Source organism: Hibiscus syriacus, unplaced genomic scaffold (genome assembly GCF_006381635.1).
Source record: "Hibiscus syriacus cultivar Baekdansim isolate YM2019G1 unplaced genomic scaffold, ASM638163v2 tig00111693_pilon, whole genome shotgun sequence".
Classification (NCBI taxonomy): domain Eukaryota; kingdom Viridiplantae; phylum Streptophyta; class Magnoliopsida; order Malvales; family Malvaceae; genus Hibiscus; species Hibiscus syriacus.
The window spans coordinates 842,388-864,877 of NW_024063156.1; the positions used below are offsets into that span (position 1 = coordinate 842,388).

At 36.6% G+C, this 22,490-nt stretch overlaps 2 protein-coding genes and 1 pseudogene across 3 annotated transcripts; 1 reads left to right on the forward strand and 2 right to left on the reverse strand.

Annotated features, from left to right (window-relative positions):
* Positions 1-1,714: 1,714 nt before the first annotated feature.
* On the reverse strand, positions 1,715-4,539 carry LOC120167644. Of its 2 annotated transcripts, none has more exons than XM_039176592.1 (6): positions 4,364-4,539; positions 4,245-4,276; positions 3,953-4,096; positions 3,437-3,487; positions 2,219-2,283; positions 1,715-2,127 (listed from the first exon to the last, which is right to left on the reverse strand). In XM_039176592.1, the coding sequence occupies exons 1-6, from the start codon at positions 4,435-4,437 to the stop codon at positions 2,101-2,103; spliced, it is 393 nt and encodes a 130-aa protein (XP_039032523.1). In that variant the 5' UTR covers positions 4,438-4,539; the 3' UTR covers positions 1,715-2,100. The 2 variants fall into 2 exon arrangements, with proteins under 2 accessions (XP_039032523.1, XP_039032522.1); XM_039176591.1 differs by having other exon boundaries at positions 3,953-4,138.
* Positions 4,540-5,794: 1,255 nt separating this feature from the next.
* Positions 5,795-7,168, forward strand: LOC120167776 (annotated as a pseudogene).
* A 668-nt stretch (positions 7,169-7,836) lies between these two features.
* On the reverse strand, positions 7,837-10,306 carry LOC120167777. Its single transcript, XM_039176683.1, has 6 exons — positions 10,195-10,306; positions 9,297-9,326; positions 9,154-9,230; positions 8,552-8,610; positions 8,415-8,475; positions 7,837-8,340 (listed from the first exon to the last, which is right to left on the reverse strand). The coding sequence occupies exons 1-6, from the start codon at positions 10,304-10,306 to the stop codon at positions 7,837-7,839; spliced, it is 843 nt and encodes a 280-aa protein (XP_039032614.1).
* Between the last annotated feature and the right edge of the window lie 12,184 nt (positions 10,307-22,490).

Genomic DNA, 22,490 nt, shown 5'->3' on the forward strand with positions numbered 1-22,490 from the left:
ACTGTATTTTATTTCATCCATTAGTGTACGGATCTCTACGATATGATTAATTATAATTTCTAAGATAATTTATATTACCTCAAACTTTAAAGATTTACTAAATCTTAAAAGAAATTGGATTTGAATATCTAATTTAGATTTAGTGATTGATCTTATGTTCTAAAAGAAAAGAAAATTTCTAATTTAATTATATTTTTATTTCGAATCTGGTATACCTTTTAGATCATGTAAGAGGCGTTACAAGTGATCAAAGTTCAAACATAAACAACAATGAGTCATAAGAGAAAACACCCTACGAGATAAGGACATCAATGTCTGGAATTTGCCCAATTTGCTATTACTACTATTTTCTTATTTTTCTTTGAACTTTTTTGGGGGGTTAAGGTTGTGATTGGACGACCAATTTACTGCTATTTTCCCATTTCTTAAATTTATTTTCAGCTATAACAAAATGAAATATTGACAAACCAGTGGTGTATGAGTACCATTGATGACTGAACAATAAAAATTTGTCAAGTATGAAAATGACGGTATTGGGGACAACACCCATTGGCTTGTCAAGCTTTCCTTCGTCTACCTCATCTCTCAGTTGCAGGTCCAGACTCACCTCTTCTTCATTCTCTTCCACCCTGTCAATGCTACTTCATTACTTATTTGCTACAATTTTGTATTAATCATACCTCATCTTTAAACAAGTGTTATTCATCTTAACATCCTTTTATCAGCAGGTTGGGGCCGGGAAATCGATTGTTTCCCGCGGTTGTGTCTCCTGTCCGCTGTTCAAGAATCTTCTTCTCCTACAGGTAGCTTTCCCCATTGTTATCTGTGCCGGTGAAAATCCTTCTCAACTTAATTTGTTGCTTTTCTGCTACATAGCCACTGCTAAAACAAACGCGACAACAACTCCTGCTGAAGCAAACCATCAGCCGCCGCAGCTGGTGGTGAGGAGGAAGAGAAGGCAGCCCCAAAAGCAGCTCCAGTAAAACCCCAAGCTGCTGCAAAAGCTCCTGCTAAAGCACTGCCGGAGTTGATGTTGGAGGAAGCCATCCCTTCATTGAAAACAATACTTGAAACTCAAGATGATATCTCTGAGATTGACCTCACTTTCCAAGACAACAAGGCAGTCTTTCTGCTCTATTTTCACTCTAAAACTAACCCATGTGAAACCTTATCTGATGGGGTTTATGAATATCTTCGAACTTGGACAGTTGGAAGGTTCATTCATGAAGGAGGGCTGTCCCTGCTCGTTCTGGGCCTTTTTCCCTGATGGTGTCCTTGCAGGTATTATAATTTAGACAAATTGGAAACAAATTATCATTTCCATTTACTGTACTAATGATTTCCACCATTTGCATAAGTCCAAAAGGTTTCTCCTTGTCTTAATATGGTTCAGGAGCAAGCACTGTGGAGCCATTCCTTGTTGATGAGAAGACAATTACAGCGAGGCATGTAGTTTTCTGGGTTGAAAAGCGTTTGGCAGCCCAAGCAAACATCCCTGTCTGGAAAGAGTGAATTTTATAGAATTTCGCATACAAAATTTTCCAATTCATTTCTGCTAGAAAAAGAATTATAACTCCCATCGTGATGTAAATCCTCGAGCTATAGTAAAAGTTGGTTAAGAATGGCATTACAGCTTTAATTTCTGAATTGTTCATTCCAGCAGTCATTCTCCCATCGCGATGGAACATCGGTTTTACAATAACAAAAGCTCACATTTGATAAGAGAGATTTGCATTCATCAAAAACCGTACAAGTCCAACAACAACATGCCTCTCTCCGATTATTGTCTCATAAAGGGAAAGAGAATTGCAAAGTAATATAACATTGTATAGCTTACATAGCTCGTAACATTTTCATCTAAATTACATGTCCAAGGCGCCATGCTTTAACATTAAATAACATCATTTCATGGCCCATATAAGCAACAATTGATTTCAGTAACTAATAAACACATGCGACAGGTACTTTTGAGTGCAAAGTTCATAAATTATAAGTCCACATCCGCATTCGCCGCACTTTGTCTGTAGTTAGTTGTTCGGCATTGGCATTTTGAATTGCACGAAGTTCAGCTAAGAAATCCATCTGTGAGCTTGATAAAGGTCAAGCAGTGTTTGTTGGGGACATCATCTACGGAAAAATCAAACCAAATGCACAAGGAAAGAGGGCAGTGAGATTTGGAAGAAGAAGAGAGGTAGGGAAGTACGTGAGGGAAGAATACCTGATGGGGAAGTCTGAAATTCCTCCAGGCTGAATCACTACTTCCAGAGTACAGAACAGGTCTTTCTGAACCAAGAGAACCACAGTAAGACTAAAACCATCTGGTGTGGTCCTTTAACTCAATAAATGAAGGAGCTATCCACCATTACATGAGAATGGGACGAAAGCAAGACATAAGGTGAAACAGGGTACACCAAAAAAAAAATAATGGCATGAAAGGATGCTAAAGACGACACTCCCAAAGCCCATAACAACAGGCAGCAAACACAGAACCGCTTACACTAAAATCTAAAGAAAAGAGCAACTTTCAGCTCATTGCTAGCTTTCTTTAACATCTTAATATCAGTTAAATTTTTGCATGCCCTTAAAAACCAAGATCTGGACTAGGAAGCCATGATCAAAAATTATAGAGGGAAACCCATGGCTAAACCCAGAAAAGTTTTATTTTTAAACTGAAATTAGAAGATGCTGCACTTCAATGGGGGAAGAGAGTTGAGGAACAGTGATAACATCAAGGATAGCCAAAAATCAACTGTTGGGAACATATGAAAGGGAAGATGTGGAAACAATTTCTACCAGCAGATTACGCTATGAAAGAGAGAATTTTAAGTCAATAGATCACCACACTATAGAATTTAATATTCTGTCCATTAGAGTTGGTTTGAATGAGACTATTTAACAGCTAACAGCTTGCTATTTTGCAGGTTTGCATTAGAGTATTAGAGACGAAATGGAGGTGGTTCATGTCTACAACTTAGAAGATGCTCGCCAATGTGCCTTACAAGCTGAGAAGCAAGTTTTGCCTTATGATGCAAGTAGACCTTTATCTAATAGGGAAGATGACATTCCCAAGGCAGTTAAAGAGGTAAAGAAATTGTGTCTTCAAGCAAGCTCTATGGCGGAAATGCAATAGAAACTAACAAAGGTTAAGGAAGAGTGACCTACAGGGTGAAACAGAATCCAACTTCAGTAAGGTAAGCAGTGGAAACTCGTGTTCTTTGTGATTCTAAAGTATGTGAAGCCATTATCGACAGTGGGAGTACGAATAAGTATATCTCTAATTAGCTGGTGTACCTAATCTAGTCACTAAAACTATACCCTTCTTATCATGCAAATAATGTACCACTGCAAGATTTGCTCCACAGAAGGGATCACCAAGCCAATCAAATCAAACTTAAAATGGGAAATTTATCAAGTCAAATCCAATTTTTCCACTCACCAGACAAATCAATAGATGTATCATGATAGCGATGTAAGGCAGCTGCCCAACCTGCATTTGCGGGGATAAACAATGAATGTATATCAACCATATGATTGCATTCATGGATTCGTAAAAATGTTTTGAAATTCTATCCAACAAAGGTTATACTAGTCAAACAAGCATAGAAGAGGGAAGTGGATTTCCTAAGCTCCACCCAACTACCCTTTAACCTTCACCACTTAACCAACCAGGAAAAGTCTTCCATGAAACTAATTAGGCTTCAGCAAAATACTCTAGTATCTGAATTGATCATGCCCTAACCCGGAACCAAAGAAAAAGAAATCCTCTGACTATAAGTTGAATAGTTCACCTAAATGTAATGATGCACTTGAGCAGAACACTACAAGATAAGAAAATCAATAACTCTCACTTCACGGACATAATGTAATGACCAATGTTGGAAGACTACAGAAACAAGGGCAGCCTTCTTAATAAAAGTATACAAAATATTCAAAGTGTGTAGAGACATCGTACGATTGCTCAAAAGCCGAGAAGCGTCACTTCTAGAACAGCCTTCTAAAGGTATTAAAGCAGGACGACGATGCTCTTCATTCAAGATAGCGCTGCTTCCGGAATCCCCAACCAGATTATTGTTTCTCACGGCACCTTGAATCTTCTCTGAATCATTCCCATAAACATTGTTAGTCCAATCAAACCAATCTGCAAGGTTTAATTACAACTCAGTCTACCAAATGAATGAAAATTAAAATCATTCTTATATAAACAAACCACCAGAAAAAAAGGAATGATTAATGAAGAAACTAACCTCCAGATTTACAGCGCCCGAGAGAACGATTTCTGCAATTTTGAGGCAAAATTAAAAAAAAGGAAACGGGAGATGTTAATAAAAAAAGAAGGGGGGAAAGTTTAGGGTTAAGAAGTCACCGTTGATTAGGAGGAGCGTAGCGTTTGATTGCAGGGGCGGCATCGGGTGCGGTGGGTGTAGGGTTTTCCAACATCCTCCTCTCCCCTCTCTTCCTTTACACCGCCGCCTAAGGATGGGGGATTGCAGATTCCGGAGTTTGATTCGCCATTGAGTCGCGGCAGGTAATTTAAGGCTGACTTTTGGTTAAAAAGCGTCTCGTTGCTTTTTATTCGATCAACTCCTCACCAAAACGCCCCCGTTTCTTATAATTTCCAAATTCTCATACAATCCAACCCAAGAAAAAAAAGAAAGTAAAAGGCCGATATTTATTGTTTTATTTATTTATTTAAATTTCATTCATTTATTTTATCATAAAGTACTAAAGAACAAAATAAAAAATATATTTTTTTAAAAATAAACTATCTCAACGTTCATTAAATTTTGAGTAAATTTCTTTTATTAAAATTTTAAAAGTTATAAAATGATTACTAATATAATCATTTTTTAACAAATTAACCATTTAATCATTAATAATCTTTATCATAGACACATAAAATTGATGTGGCACATTTGATTAGTTTACTTGATGTCGTTTAGCCACATCAAATTATATAATTTACAGACCCTTTGACTCTCATAGATATACCAGTCGTTTAGATAAAAGGGAAATTAAAGAGAAATGAATGAAATTAAAAAAGATAAATCCAAAGAATAGGTTCATTTAATCAAATTTATCATAGAAAAGGAAAATATATATATATGTTTCAGAAAAATAAAGCGTTATATTCTATCATTTGTATAAGAAAAGAGAGGCTTTAACAAGGGAGAATATGAGGGTTTGGAGCAAATACGAGTGATTAAAAGAGAAGTTTATTCAAGTTCTATTTTTTAATTCGACTCAAATTTAATTTTTTAATCAGTTTAGTTTATGTAATTATGAGTCTAGTTGAAAATTTTATTTTTTTAATCGAGTCGAATTTTATTCATCCTAACAATAACAATAATAAAATGATTAAAAGGAAAACACCTTTAGTTCGGAAATTCTAAAATACAATTTATTAATATAAGGCTAAAAAAAAGGTAGAAATCGGTTGTAACCGAAAATCTTATATAGAGTATAACTTTTAAAGTTGTTAGAGTAACATTTTAAGTTGCAACAGAAAATGTTATAAATTTGTATAACTTTTTCGATTGTAAATTCTAAACTCCTTAAAGTAACTTTTTAGTTGTAACCGGAAATGTTACAAATTTATGTAATCTTTTAAGTTGAACATGATAACATTTTAAATTAAAATTTATCTTAAATTAACTTTAAATTAAACTTTCATATAACAAAACAAATTCGCTTTAATTCCCCTCGTGGAAGATACAGTATAACGTTTATCTGACAATATCCAGATTTTTTTGCTTGAGACCGTCACCTGACCGAGAATAAATCATGGAAAAGAGCAATGGTTGAGAGTCAGCCAAGTGGAATTGGGGATTCATTTGTCAGCTACACCCCTCTTTATCCATTTTTAATCCTCTCCCCTGTGAACTGCCCCTTGGGGATAGATAAGTCACAGATAATAAGAGAACATGAGAGGATCTCTTTTACTTATGAGGTTGAATTTGTTAAAAGTGATATTAGATGGCCATCTCGGTGGGATGCCTTTTTGAAGATGGAAGGTGCACGTGTGCACTGGTTCTCAATTCTAAACTCTCTGATGGTGATCACTTTGCTTGCTGGTATTGTGTTTGTCATTTTCTTGAGGACAGTGAGGAGATTTGACAAGGTACGAGAAACTGGGCAAAGAAGCTCAAGCAAATGAATGTGGAGCTTTCTGGATGGAAGCTTGTTGTAGGTGATGTCTTCAGAGAACCGGATTTTTTCGAAGCTTCTTTGTGATGATTGGAGATGGAGTCTAGATTATGGGAATGGCAGATGTCACTGTCATTTTTTGTGCCTTCGGTTTCATGTCGCCTGCTTCACGAGGAATGCTACTGACAGGGATGATTATTCTTGATCTTTCTTGGGTATCGTGACTGGGTATGTAGCTGTACGTCTCTGGAGAACTATCAAGGGAACTTCAGAAGGATGGAGGTCTGTTTCGTGTAGGTTGCGTGCTTCTTTCTTGGAATTGTCTTCGTTATCCTTTCGGTATTGAATATTATTCTCTGGGGCAGTAACAGTACGGGTGCAATTCCCTGTATTTTGTACTCTTATCTCTCTGGTTCTGCATTTCTGTGCCCTCACTCTCATCGGAGGATTCATAGGGACAAGGCCTGAAGCTATTCAATATCCCATACGAACCAACCAGATTCCTCGGGAGATTCCTGCACGCAAATATCCGTCATGGCTTCTTGTTCTTGGTGCTGGGACCCTTCCATTCGGAACCCTTTTCATTGAACTCTTCTTCATTCTTTCTAGTATTTGGCTTGGCAGGTTTTATTACATTTTTGCTTCTTGCTTATAGTTCTTCTACTATTGACCATTGTTTGTGCCGAAGTCTCAGTGGTCCTTACCTACATGCATCTTGTGTTGACTGGCGATGGTGGTGGAAGGCTTTCTTTGCATCAGTTTCAGTAACACTCTACTCTATCAATTACCTGGTTTTGACCTACAGAATTTGAGTGGTCCTGTGTCGGCTATCCTTTATCTCGGTACTCAATGATCATGGCAATTGCAATCGTGCTGTCAACGGACACCATCGGCTTCATCATGTCATTTATTTTGTCCATTATCTCTTCTCATCCATCAAGATCGATTAAAAGTTTTAACCCGGCGAACTTCATCAACCAGGTGGGGCACGTAAAGAGTGTGATATCTCGATTCATCATGTCGATCTTGGTAAAAAGTTGCCGTTGGTAGATAATCGTGTTACACTGTCAAAAACGCCCTCAAAATCATTCAAAGTTGCATGTTAATTTTGGTGGTTGTGGAGTTTAGGATCTGATAGATTTAAAAGTCTGATTATTACCAGTTATGGGTTTGTTGGATTGCGCAAATCTCAATTATGTTTGTTTTTCTAGGAAGGTTTAAAAGTCTCTGAGTAGCAGTTATAGTTGGAAATCTTGTAGTTTCTCCCATATTTTTAATCAAATAGAAAGGTTTAATTTCTTCAATCACAACCATGGTTTTATGATGTATTTAACCATTTGTTCCAAATCTACGTAGCCAGGTACGAGCGCGGGATTTTGTGTAGAGAGGTTGAATTTATAAAATTTTAAGGTGGAGACGATCTTATAAAATTTTGAAGGAAACGAAAAAATTTTAATAGAAAATATCTAAGGAACTCTTATTCCTTAACCAATTCAAGGCATTTTATCAAGGGAAAAACTAAACACTATTTTACGTTCTTATCTACGCACATGCATGAAGAATACATACGTACTGTTTTTTTAGTCTTATGCAACAAGGATGCAAAGTCTTGGAACTTGGAAACATAAAGTGAGTTCCGTCTTTTAAGTACAGTTTTGCTTAAATGGTGCCAGGGGAACCTTGAACATTGTCTTAGCTCAAGCAGTCTCGCAGATCGTCGTAGTTAAAGCTAATGTCGAGGTTGTTTGGTTCATCATCACCCCAATTCAATAAGGCTTCTATGAGGTCCTCATCGCCTGGCTGAATCATCATTTCCACCTCACTGCTGGGAAGTACAGGCAAACTTTCCTCATTTGAACTAGCAGGGTAGCCATTCGGAGTCGAGAAGCCTTCGGGTGCAGGGTAAAGAAAGGTTTGGGGATGATATCCGGAAGGCACTTCTTGAATGCTGACATTGGATTGGCCTGTTAGTGCATCATATGTAGGACGACATAAATTCTGCTGGTTGAAATCAAAATGTGGCAATGCAGCCACCATGCCAGAGGGTCCGGGCATTGTTGCGAACGTTCCTAAGTCAGCCAAGGGTTGCCCGTACAAAACTGCATTTTCCTTAGCTGAACCGCCTAAATGCTGATCGGTCGCTGTCGTGTTCAGATACCTCTGTGCTTCCATGAACCGTAGATAATGGTCCTGGGTCTTCAAAATCATGTTTTTAAACTATCATTGATGCTGCAAAAAGGATGAGTTATAAATTTCCTTAACAAACTCACCTGACGTTGCCGGCGTCCACGGCTTTCCTTTTTCGATTTTTGACCTTTTTTAGCTATACTTCTGCATATCATATGCCAAATAAGCCTCAATAGTGAATAAAATCATAAACCAGCTTACCAAATAGGCAAATTAATACCTGCTGTCCCCAGTGGTCTTAGTGGTCTGAGATTCGACCAAGCTCAACGGTCTGAGACTCTGCGAACCTCCATGAAATTGAGAAACTGATTATTCCTCGCATCGGGAATCATTTTAAAACATATAATCAGCTTGAATACCAACATGTTTATTCACAAGTTGATCATCTAAGTTTAAACATCACCAGAAATGAAAAAGAAGACAGTACTTCATTTAGCCTCAGCCTTTAATTTGCCCTGATATACTTTTTTCGATAATTTGTCACGGAATTTCTAGTTATTCTCTGAGATTTAGGGATGCTAACACATTTACATTTGTTTGAGTTTGCTTTGCATCACATTTAAGGTGGATATATCAAACAAGTAGTTAATTAAGCACATGATAAAACGAGTAAACTCACATGTATAATATTCATCAAGAATGAAAGCTTCTAGGTATAACAAAACATACCATTTTTGGTTGTGTCCTGCCAGTCCTTCACTGAAAATTTTCCGAGTCAAAATTTCTGGAGTTCATTAACATTAGTTAGGGCCTAAATGATAATCCTTAAGTCGGTTATAAGTACTAAATGGAGAAATGCTGAAATTTAATATAAAAGCTTACTTGTAAATGACTCTTAACATGTAAAAGATTGAGTCCATCTAAATCCATCAGGTCAAGAATAGCCTTCGGTTTTGCTTCTGCAAATAAGATTTATGGTCGTTCTTCGGATAATTACTGGTTACTTCAAGTGCAAGGTAGCTTACCAGCAGCAACAGCAGAGTCCTGTGGTAACTCTAAGAATTCAGTAAACCACAGAGGGAAAATATTAACATAGTTGAGTTTTCAGAGCTGGAAAAACATAAGCCAAAGTTCAGTTCATGCAACAGGACTGACTACCCGGGAATAAACATCCACCGAAAAATAAGAAAAGCATGAAGGTTTATGTCATCTCGTAATTCTCTCGGAGTTGATTAGAGGATTTTGTTCTACAGCCTAGTGTAATGGTTCATTCTAGAACAAAAGTTAGTTACAAATGCAGCTCACATCTTGTTGCAAGGTTTAATTGTCTGCTAATAAGATAAAAGGCCTAAGGAGGAAAAAGAAAAGTGCAGAAGCCCATCTGCTGACTTGTAAGACGCCCAATTTTCCTGTAATGTCACCGGTTATAACAATGGGAACAAACCCAACTTCATCGAAACATCCATGTGACGTATACGACAAACTGCAGTTGGTATTGATAACTCCGTAAAAGGTCACATTTTGTACATTTTACTTAAGTTATTGAATGTCTAAAGGCCCATTTAGAACCATATAGATGCATTTAGAAGCATTTAGTTGCATGTGGTGGATTCCGTTTGCCGTGGCATTTTATTTTTACAAGCGGTACTGCTTTATGGGAAATGTACTTGTCTGATGATGTGCAGGTATTGAAAGCTGAAAGCAAGGAAAAGAGGAAAGAAAATGCCGTGGCATAAGGAGATTGCTGAGCTAAATGAAAATGATGAGTTCGACTGGCATTTCGAGAACACAAAAGGTGAAATAAGATATTTTCTAGCCAGCTGTCTCCAACTCTCCGTGCCCTCTACTCGAGAAATCCCCTCGAAGATACGCCTGGAGGGATCGGCGCTGTAATCGTCGGTCCTGCTGATGATGCCGTCTGACCTGCAGATCTTATCTGTCCTTGGGCGCCTGCAACGGGATTATGCCGGGTCTCAGCCAGCAACCCAGCTGGATCACTGCTATGCTTTGCCCGACTCTCTAGTAAATCAACCATGGTTTTGGGGTTTTCTAGGATGGTTAACACCAAGTCTTAGGGTTAATTTTCCCCTATAAATAGAGGAGGAAGCCACAATGAAGAAGACTTTAGTTCCCCACTATTTTGAGCTTAAAAATTTAGAGAGAGAAGGTCTCATCTTTCTCCGTCAATCCCACTTGCCGTGGCATTTCTCCTTGACAAGCCGAAGGGAGTGGCGTTCTGAGCATCCGAGAGGAGCCAGTTCGCTAGGAGCAGATCTTGGTGGTCGAGGGAAGCATTGAGCATGCACGTCGAAGGCTTTCTCTCCTCCCCTTAGTCCTTTGCTTTTATATTTTGTTGTTGGGTTGTAAGGAACGAATGAATCTTGCTTTGTGCTTGTTGATTTCGAACCCCACCATGAACTAATCCTATTTGGTGGGAGTTCACTTGGATGTTTAAGTTTTTATTTTAATGAATGGTTGATGTTTTATGCTTTATTCTGTTTTGTTTGTGAGACTTAATGCTTTAAGGTTGTAGGCTACGAGAGTAGCCTTTCTTTAGAAGGTACTTAGGGTTCGAGAGAATGCCTTGGCAAAATATCTTTAGTCTTTGAAAGAAGCTAGGGAGGAACTACACAACAAGGGTTCTAGATAGTAACTAGGCCTAATCCACCTTAGAGATAAGGATAGGATTTTATTCGACTAAAAGGAGTTGTGTATAAATGATATGTTAGATGTTAATGCTGCCACAAAAAGGTATTGCTGAGACATATCCTATTAACTGAACCAATAGGGTCACTGCAAGGGCTTACGCCAATCGGTTTTTGCCATGCATCTTAATCTGTCGAGTCCCTTACTAGAGATAGCATAGGGCATTTCAGTAGACTCTGTCGGCAGGGTAAGCTTAGAAGAAACACCATTCAGAGACTGGACTTAGATTTTCCTTGTGACTCCTTCCACTCATTCCCATTGCTGTTGTCATTTGAAAAAGCTAAAGTCCTATATTTATTAAATCGTATTTACATTTTATTTTGCCTTTTCATTTCCATTTGCTTGCACGTATTACATTTAATTTGCCACAACATTTTCAATTACCATCACTCTACCATTATCAATTTCTACATCAGCTATTCCATTTTGCCATAGCATCTCATTGTACATACCATCACTAACTTACTTAGGTGACAAAGTAAAGTGGCTTGACAACCTATTGATTTCCCCAATTCCCTGTGGAGACGATACTCGACTTATCATTTTATTACTTGTTCGATTGTGTATACTTGCACACATATCCACATCATATTTTAGTACTCACAAAGAGCGGACAGGTATCATCAAATACACTATGAGGAAGTCACACAATTCATCATACGTCATCGATGTTAAATAAAACGTTAGCAAACGACATAAACTATTACATGGATGAAAAGAGCACGGCAGACACAGGTTGACAAACTTCCAAAAGCATCTGGAAGTATTGAAAATATTCCTAGAAGGCAATGTAACAGTACATATGTACATATAGAAACTGAACCAATAGGGTCACTGCAAGGGCTTACGCCAATCGGTTTTGCCAGTGCATCTTTAATCTGTCGAGTCCCTTACTAGAGATAGCATAGGGCATTTCAGTAGACTCTGTCGGGCAGGGTAAGCTTAGAAAAACACCATTCAGAGACATGGACTTAGATTTTCCTTGTGACTCATTCCACTCATTCCCATTGCTGCTTGTCATTTGAAAAAGCTAAAGTCCTATATTATTAAATCGTATTTACATTTTATTTTGCCTTGACATTTCCATTTGCTTGCACGTATTACAATTTAATTGCCACAACATTTTCATTACCATCACTCTACCACCATTCCATTTCTACATCAGCTATTCCATTTTGCCATAGCATTCTCATTGTACATACCATCACTACTTTACTTAGGTGACAAAGTAAAGTGGCTTGACAAACCTATTTGATTTCCCCAATTCCCGTGGAGACGATACTCGACTTATCACTTTATTACTTGTTCGTTGTGTATACTTGCACACATATCCACATCATATTTTAGTACTCACAAAGGCGACAGTATCATCAAATACACTATGAGGAAGTCACACATTCACACCATACGTCACGATGTTAATAAAACGTTAGCAAACGACATAAACTATTACATGGAAAAAATCACGGAAGACTACAGGTTGACAAACTTTCCAAAAGTATCTGGAAGTATTGAAAAATATTCCTAGAAGGCAATGTAACAGTACATATGTACATATAGAAACTGAACCAATAGGGTCACTGCAAGGGCTTACGCCAATCAGTTTTGCCAGGGCATCTTTAATCTGTCGAGTCCCTTACTAGAGATAGCATAGGGCATTTCAGTAGACTCTGTCGGGCAGGGTAAGCTTAGAAGAAACCCATTCAGAGACATGGACTTAGATTTCCTTGTGACTCCTTCCACTCATTCCCATTGCTGCTTGTCATTGAAAAGCTAAGTCCTATATTATTAAATCGTATATTACATTTTATTTTGCCTTGACATTCCATTTGCTTGCACGTATTACAATTTATTTGCCACAACATTTTCAATTACCATCACTCTACCATCATTCCATTTCTACATCAGCTATTCCATTTTGCCATAGCATTCTCATTTGTACATACCATCACTAACTTTACTTAGGTGACAAAGTGAAGTGGCTTGACAAACCTATTTAATTTCCCTAATTCCTGTGGAGACGATACTCGACTTATCACTTTATACTTGTTCATTGTGTATACTTGCACACATCCATCATTTTTAGTACTCACAAAGAGCGACATGTATCATCAAATACATATTGAGGAAGTCACACAATTCATCATACGTCATCGATGTTAAATAAAAACGTTAGCAAACGACATAAACTATACATGGATAAAAAGCACGACAGACTACAGGTTGACAAACTTTCCAAAAGCATCTGGAAGTATTGAAAAATATCCTAGAAGGCAATGTAACAGTATATGTACATATAGAAACCAGTTTAGTATCCATAATAAGTCGCTAATCGAAAAATTTTTTGTCAGCAGCCATGAAGAAGTTAGACAAACTTCCTAGATTACTGTTAACCGATCTTTTTAACATGCGTGCATATAAGGTACAAAGTCACTTCAAAACCTAGATTGATCAAAAGAATGCCTATTTTGAGCCAATCTCACATGAACTTATCAAAAGAACGTCTCTTCATAGAAACACACACATAAGGTAAGCAGTGGGAGATGATAGAAATTTACACCGAGGGAGGAGAGAAGCAGAAAACCATCTGTCATAGATGATTTCGTTTAGCGGCGTATGCAACATACTTATTGCATACACACTTGTATTCAAACAAAGAAAGAAAACTTGCTGCATGCAGCAGTCAGAGAAAACAGAAACTATATTAGGGGGAAAAGGTAAGATGGATTGCTGCATCTTTGAATGCTTGAGAAATATGGATTTCTGTTAAATTTGGGGGGAAAAGAAGAGGAGATCCATTTTATAAATCAGGATGAAAGGATTCTACTGTAAAATAATTTAAAAATCCTTACATTTTGTTAGAATGCATGTTAACAGCAAGCAAGGAAGAACTTAATTTCCAAACAAACAAGCATAGATATAAAGGACAAGAAAAATTTTAAATTTAAGCAAGCAAAATGAAGCTAGAGAGGGATCTAAGCATTCACCATAAAATCCTAAAACAATCCACTCGGACATGTTAAGCACTTAAATTAACACGCAGGCCATTTCAGATTGGAAAAAGAAAAAAATTAAAGCTATTTATCAACAAAGATGGACATGATGTAATCATCAAGTATCAGGTGTATATCTACTATGAATGATCTAAGATTTGGAGACAATGAAGTAACTAGGGAATATGAAAACTGACTTCGAGGACCACCGAGCCAATCAACAACTTCAAGGAAATAATCATGAAGTTCATAAGTCCATCGAAGGCGAGGTCTAATCTCATTAGTCACCATGAGTATAGGTTTCTCCCTACCACCTCCCCATCACCAGCAACATGATCACCATTGATCTTAACAGGGGTAAAAGGCCCCTTGTTTTCTTGCGAAGCAAGCGATGCAGTATAATCACCGCACTGAATTTGCTGGCCATCTTGGTTATCATCCCCGTTGACATCACCTTGAGACCAGCAACCACTTGCTTCTCTACTACAAACCAATTAAATCACCTGGATTTTGATTTACATCATCAATTTCCTTGGGAACACTCTTCAATTCACTCGATATCTCAGCCATTTCTCTCTTCAACTCTTCCTTTTCTCTAAACAACACTGATTTACAGTGTTACAGACTAATCTGCAACAAAACCCAAGACTCTACACAAGATATAAACAGTAAATAAACGAGAACATGGCAATAAACATGACGTAACCCCACAACAAGAACAAACTGAGGCCCCACCAAGGGGAGGTTTTTTCTTTTTTCCTGTGAGGGCCACAGAACGGATGATTTGTAGTCATCTTGGTATTAGTAAAAAAGAAAGAGGAATAGTGGAAGTGCGAGACTTTAGAACCAGGATAAGCTAGAGAGGAAATCGAGGTGGTACTTACGCCAGAGTGAACAGCTCACGCGGTGGGGGGATTGATGACGTGTACGGTGGCGGTGTGGTAAACTTACGCGCCATGAGTGAACAATGCTCACGACGGTGGGGGGATTGCATGACGTGTACGGTGGCGGTGATGGTGGTGGTGAATGTAACATCCCAAACTATGGGTTAGTGACTAAATGGTAAAGTTTCAAAAATTTGCTGATTAAAGTAGAAGAATGGATTAGTTCAATGATTTATTTGGAAATAAATCCTAAAAGTTGTTAGTAATTATCAAATGAAGTTGAGGGCAAAATGGTCATTTGACTAATAAATGAATTAAAAATAGATATGATAAGGATATATGTTAGAGGGGATAAGGAGAAGAGATATTCTCTTCATCTTCTTCTTCTTCTTCATGTACGAGAGAGAGAAGAGCCAAGCTTGCAAAGGTAAGATTCCTTGTTAGCTGATTATTTGTTAATTTTAAGAGTGAGTTTTGATCATTAGGTAATACTTAAGCTTATGGAAAGCTTAAGTTGTCCTAAAATCAAAAGATAAAGAAGTTATGAAAGATTAAAGAAAATGAGTTTCTTAAGGAAATTCTGGAAAGAGTTAGTAAGTGAATTTTAAGAGGAATTTGACTTGTCATCAATCTAATTAAGGAATATGGAGTGTTAGAATTAGATTTAAAACATGTTAAAAATATGGTATGATTCTTGGAGTTAATAAAGAGGAGAGAATTAAGGTTAAAGACGAGATAATTGATTATAAATGAGTTTAAACATGTATATGAAAGTTAGGAATATGAAAGTGGATGAAATATGAAGCATTTGAGTGAAGAGTTGATGACTTTCGGGTTCAAAAAGAGGTTATGGGCAGAGTGCATCGATGCACATTCATAGTGCATCGATGCATCAAGGTTAAAACCCAGAAATTGTTGAAGGTGTATCGATGCACAGGTAGTGCATCGATGCACTCTTTTAAAATAAAACATCGAATACAATTAGTGCATCGATGCATAAGGCATGCATCGATGTATCCCAGTAATAATACAACATCGAATGCATTTTATGCACCGATGCATCAGTAGTGCATCGATGCATACCTTCATTAAAAGATGAAATTGCCTTTTCTCTTAGTCTAAAGAGTGAACCATTAGAGTATATTAGTTATAATACTAATATAGATCTATGATGATGACGTAGATAGAACGTGATCCCGTTCCGAATCAATTGAAGGATTATAATCGAATCAAGCAAAGCTAAGGTGAGTGCAATTTAATTTGTACTTATATTATTGAATAAACATTTGGCTTGCGATGAGCCAGTGATGGAGTTACTATGGTAAGAAGTAACTCCTAAAATATTATTTGATTGGTGATCAATGTTATGATTTGTGTGATTATGAGATATAAGTTATATGGAAAGTATATGCGAAATAAGATATGAGTTTATATGAATATGTGATATGAATAAAGCTATAAGAAATGATTTATGTGAATACATGCATTTGTGATGCATGTTATATGATATTAGATATATGTTTACACATACATATGGTATGTGACCGAAGAGAATGAACATATGATTATAAGATCAATGATTACACGTATATTTGGTACGTGACTGAAAAGAAAATATATATATTCATAAGAGAAAGGATATGAATAAGTAAATTGAACTGTTATGAATGTTAATGCCCATGTTATGTGATAAGAGAGCTAGTGGTAAGTTGGCATGCTAAGGGTCGAGGGTTTACCTATGTTTTTCGGGATATATGGATTGTTTACCTATATTCTTCGGGACATATGGACTGTTTACCTAGGCTCTTCGGGATCTGTGGACTGGTCCTTCGGGATGAATACTGAACTAAGGTTCGGTGTCCCATGAGGGAATTGATACGAGCTGTGGTGACATTAGTGCACAATCTCAATGTACTCGCATACCTTAAGTTCTCAATGTATACATTGGCTAATGCAAGGGCTTTAAAGATAAAATAACTTGTTTATGACTATATATATGCTTTGTTGCGAAATGACATGGATACTCGATGGTGAGTATAGAAAGGTTCAATATATGCTTACATGATAGAAAGAAATTAGTAATAATGATATGAGTATGATAAGTATATTATGATATATGTATAAGTATGCATTATGTTATATGAAATGGGTTTGTGGTTTTATTAATGTTTTATATGCCTCACTAAGTCAACGACTTAGCGTGTAAGTGATTTATACGTAGGTATGGAGAGTAAGAGCATGTGGAGTAAGACATGTCAGTTCTCCTTACTCAATGTCAGATCAGAAAAGAGGTGATTAATATGTACTTTAATATATAAAGTTCTAGTCGGCAAGTATTCAAAAGAATATATTGTATAAACTCTGAATAGTTTTGTAAACGTTTTGAATAAGTTGAATGTTATAAAAGTTTTTAAATTACTCAATATTTTATACGAATAAATGTTTGAAAAGTCAATGCGACACTTCGGACTCGTATCCGGGTCGGATACGGGTTGGGGGTGTTACATAAGTTTTTTGCTTTAGTTTGGTGACTCATTTGCGACGTGGAAGCAGGGGTTTGTTCGGTGGTTGGTTCATTCTAGAACAAAAGTTAGTTACAAATGCAACTCACATCTTGTTGCAAGGTTTAATTGTATGCTAATAAGATAAAAGGCCTAAGAGAATGAAAAAGAAAGTGCAGAAGCTGCATTTGTTCCTATCTGCAGACTTTAGAGACGCCCAATTTTCCAGTAATGTCCCGGTTATACAATGGGAACAAAATCCAACGTCATCGAAAATCCATGTGCCGGTATACGACAAACTTGCAGTTGGTATCATCAAATACACTATTGAGGAAGTCACACAATTCATCATACGTCATCGATGTTAAATAAAACCGTTAGCAAATGACATAAACTATTACATGGACGAAAAGAGCACGACAGACTACAGGTTGACAAACTTTCCAAAAGCATCTGGAAGTATTGAAAAACATTCGTAGAAGGCAATATAACATTACATATGTACATATAGAAACCAGTTTAGTATCCATAATAAAGTCGCTAATCGACAGTTTTTTCGTCAGCAGCCATGAATAAGTTAGAAAAACTTCCTATATTAATGTTAACTCGATCTTTTTAACACGTGTGCATATAAAGGTACAAAGTCACTTCAAAACCTAGGTTGATCAAAGATGCCTATTTGAGCCAATCTCACATGAACTTATCAAAAGAACATCATCTTCATAGAAACACACACATAAGGTAAGCAGTGGGAGATGATAGAAATTTACACCGAGGGAGGAGAGCAACAGAAAACCTTCTGTCATAGATGATTTCGTTTAGCGGCGTATGCAACATACTTATTGCATACCACTTATATTCAAACAAGAAAGAAAACTAGCTGCATGCAGTCAGAGAAAACATAAACTATATTAGGGAAAAGGTAAGATGGATTGTTGCATCTTTGAATGCTTGAAACATATGGATTTCTGTTAAAGTTGGAGGAAAAGAAGGAGGTCCATTTTATAATCAGGATGAAAGGATTCCACTGTAAAATAATTTAAAAATCCTACATTTTGTTAGAATGCATGTTAACAACAAGCAAGGAAGAAAATTTCCAAACACAAGCTAGATATAAAGGACAATAAATTTTTTAAAAGCAAGCAAAATGAAGCTAGAGGGGATCCAAGCATTCACCATAAATCCTAAAATAATCCACTCGGACATGTTAAGCACTTAATCAGCACGCAAGCCATTTCAGATTGGAAAAAGAAAAATTAAAGCTATTTATCAACAAAGATGGACATGATGCAATCATTCAGTATTCAGTGTTATATCTACTATGAATTGATCTAAGATTTGGAGACAATGAAGTAGACTAGGGAGGATGAAAACTGCTTCGAGGACCACCGAGCCGATCAACAGCTTCAAGGAATAATCATGAAGTTCATAAGTCCATCGAAGGCGAGGTCTAATCCCATTAGTCACCATGAGTATAGGTTTCTCCTTACCACCTCCCCATCACCAGCAACTGATCACCATTGATATTAACAGGGGTAGAAGGCCCCTTCTTTTCTTGCGAAGCAAGCAATGCAGTATAATCACCGCACTGAATTTGCTGGCCTTGCAAACACTTGCTTCTACTACTACAAACCAATTAAATTCACCTGGATTTTATTCACATCATCGTTTTCCTTGGGAACACTCTTCAATTCACTCGATATCTCAGCCATTTCTCTCTCTCAACTCTTCATTTTCTCTAAACAACACTGGTTTACAGTGTCGCAGACTAATCTGCAACAAAACCCAAGACTTTACACAAGATATAACAGGTAAGTAACGAGAACATGGCAATAAAACATGACGTAATCCCACAACAAGAACAAAACTGAGGACCCCACCAAGGGAGGTTTTTTCTTTTGTCCTGTGAGGGCCACAGAACGGATGATTTTGTAGTCATCTGTGTATTGGTAAAAAAGAAAGAGTGGAATAGGGAAGTGCGAGACTTTAGAACCAGGACAAGCTAGGAGAGGAAATCGAGGAGTGGTAAACTTACGCGCCAGGTGAGTGAACAATGCTCACGACCAGGGGCGGATCTAAAAAATTAAAAAATGAGGTTCAAAATTATAATACTCTATTTAAAAAAATTAGGCATGCAAATTTCCTTATTTTTCCTATTTCTATTAACAAATTAAGCTAAATTTAAAATTTTCCCCAAAATAATGGGTGTGCAAGTGCTCCCCTAGAGAGCCACATGCATCCGCCACTGCTCACGACGGTGGGGGGATTACATGACGTGTACGGTGGCGGTGATTGTGGTGGTGAAAGTTTTTTGGCTTTAGTTTGGTGACTCATTTGCGACGTGGAAGCAGGGGTTTGTTCGGTGGTTGGTATTTGAAACGCTCGTCTATGACTCAAAGCTCATTAAAACAAACCCATCTTCTTCATAAGTCAAAAAGGATGATCCATGGATCTAAGCAGAAAAACAAGAAAATGATTACACAACTTCCTCCTCTTCAGATACTATCAAGTGATTTTCTCGTTGCCAGTTTCTCAAAGGAAAATTTATCAAGTAGGAAATGGAATAAATAGTTTAGTGTGGTTACCATCATTTACTTAAAAATGATATTAATATATTCATTGGGTAAACAACAAAATAAATTATAAATGTTGTACCTCCATCGCTCGCTAGTGTTTTGGAGCACTCATCTGCATATCGAAAGTTTTTTAAATTCTTAAAAGACCTTTGGAAACAAATGCTTGAACTTAGCTATTAAACTCACATTGTCAATAACGATTAAAACTTAGCTACTCAACTAACTTAAAATGACGGTGATAATTGATGAATTTAGGGATTGTGATTTTAGGTTTCTGGTTTTTTTTTTTGGGATTTTTGAGAATTTAGTGTTTTTTTTGTAATTTTGAATTTTTCAAAGAAATTTTAAGTTTTTATTAGAAAATTAATATTATTTGTATCGACAAAACGATGTCATTTTAAGCTTTTTTAGGCATTCACGATAACAATGTCACGGCGTGAAACTGCCATTTATCGTGTTATTAAATCATTAATGACGAAATGGTATAATTGCACTTAAAAATTAACGTTAGTGTTAAAATTGACAAAATTATAATATTGGTTGTATAAACGAGTTAGAACTTAAAGTTCAGTTATTATTTGATGTAATTTACCCTTAAAAAATGATTCGTTAACAATCGTCATAACACATTATATTACGAGTAATAAACCAATGTACAAAGAAAAGTAATCTTAAAAAGTTTCTCTCATTGTTTGCTCTTTTTTTCTTCTTTATTTGAAAGATGTAAATATTAATTTTGGTATTGGTCATTAATCGTTGTTATTTTTTCTTCTCTAATATCGTATGTTTGATTTTTTTTCTTTAATTTTTTAATAATTCTATTTTTATGTCATATTTTTATTTATCTTTTATTATGTTTTTTGTCTTCTTTATTAGTTGTTTGATTATTCTTTTTATTCATTTTCTTAGAATTAGATTTAGTATCGCATCAACTGATCAAGATGATACTTATTTATTATCATAATGATCTTTTTTTTATTTTAAACTCTCATATTAAATTTAGATAGGTTGATTGTCGTGTAGTATAATTTTTAGAGAAAATAACCTCAGTGACAAAAAATGCCTTATAATATACGATTTTAACAAACTTTTTTTGGATTTGCCAAAATGACCAACTAAATCGCAATGCGATCGATAATTCACAACGCGATCTCCGGTATCGCAAATTAGTTTCCAGATTCGCAACGCGATTCTGACTATCGCATTGCGATTTCCCAAATTCGCGTTGCGATTTTCCTAATTCGCAATGCGAATACGTAAATCGCAACGCGAATTTGGAAAATCGCAATGCGAATACGTAAATCGCAATGCGAATCTGACTATCGCAATGCGATTTACATAGCGCCATTCGTATTAACGCGTATTTTTTTTCAAATTCCAAACACGATATAATATATCGGAAACTGAACCGTCCACAGTATATCCCGTAATCGCAACTCATAATCTAAAACCCTAAATCACAACTCAGTCTCATCTTCATCTCTCACTCTCTAAGGCGACATTCGTCCCCATCTCCGACGAAATCAGTCCCCACGACGATAACAGTCTCCATCTCCGGCGAAATCATTCACGGTCAGAAATGGAAAATTAACCAAATCAACCACCGAGGGTTAATTTTTTTAATTATTTTTATTTTGAATTTTTTGCATTATTATTAGGTTTTTCATATTGAAATTGATGATAAGTTTACTGGTATTTTCAATATAGATTAACCATTTCACTTAGATTGCTTATTATATTCTTCGATTGCTGCCAATACTGCTAAACTGTTTAGTCTTTACCCTGTGAAGTTAGTATTTGTCTTTGTTTTGTCTTTTGGTTGAAGTAATGCAATCCATTCAAGTTTCTTTCAATTTTAGTATTTGAACCGAGAATGACTATCGCAACGAGTGAATCGCAACGCGAAAATGACTATCGCAATGCGAATTTGACTATCGCAACGCAAGAATCGCAACGCGAAATGAAAATCGCATTGCGATTCTCTCGTTGCGATAGTCAAATTCGCATTGCGATAGTCATTTTCGTGTTGCGATTTAAAGTTTCAGGAACTATTCTTCTTCTGCAAATTGAAACTTGAATGAATTGCATTACTTCAACCAAAAAACAAATACTAAATTCACAGTGTTGCAATTTAAGTTGAAGAATAAACTACTACTCTTTATGTTTATTGTTCATATCTTCACAGTGTAGTTTTTGGTATATCTAAATTGGTATGTTTATTGTTTTTGCAGAACTTTTATTCGGCTCAATTGACCTTAAGAAATAAAGTAAGCCTGGCCAAAACAATTGCGTCTAAGCTTTCACCTGCACAAAGAAAAATATTTGAGGATACTTGCTTCGGGCCATGGCTGAAAGTACAATATCCGGGTGGAGATGCTATGTTGACCCATATGTTTCTTCAACCATGACTAGCGATCTACCAGAGACTATACAACGTCGTGATGAAGAGATATGGTTTGATTTTCCACCGGCGTATACGTTTTGGGGGAGGATTTTTGCTAATCACCGGTCACGCTTCGGACACGATGATGTAGATCGGTACACTAAACATATTACCCG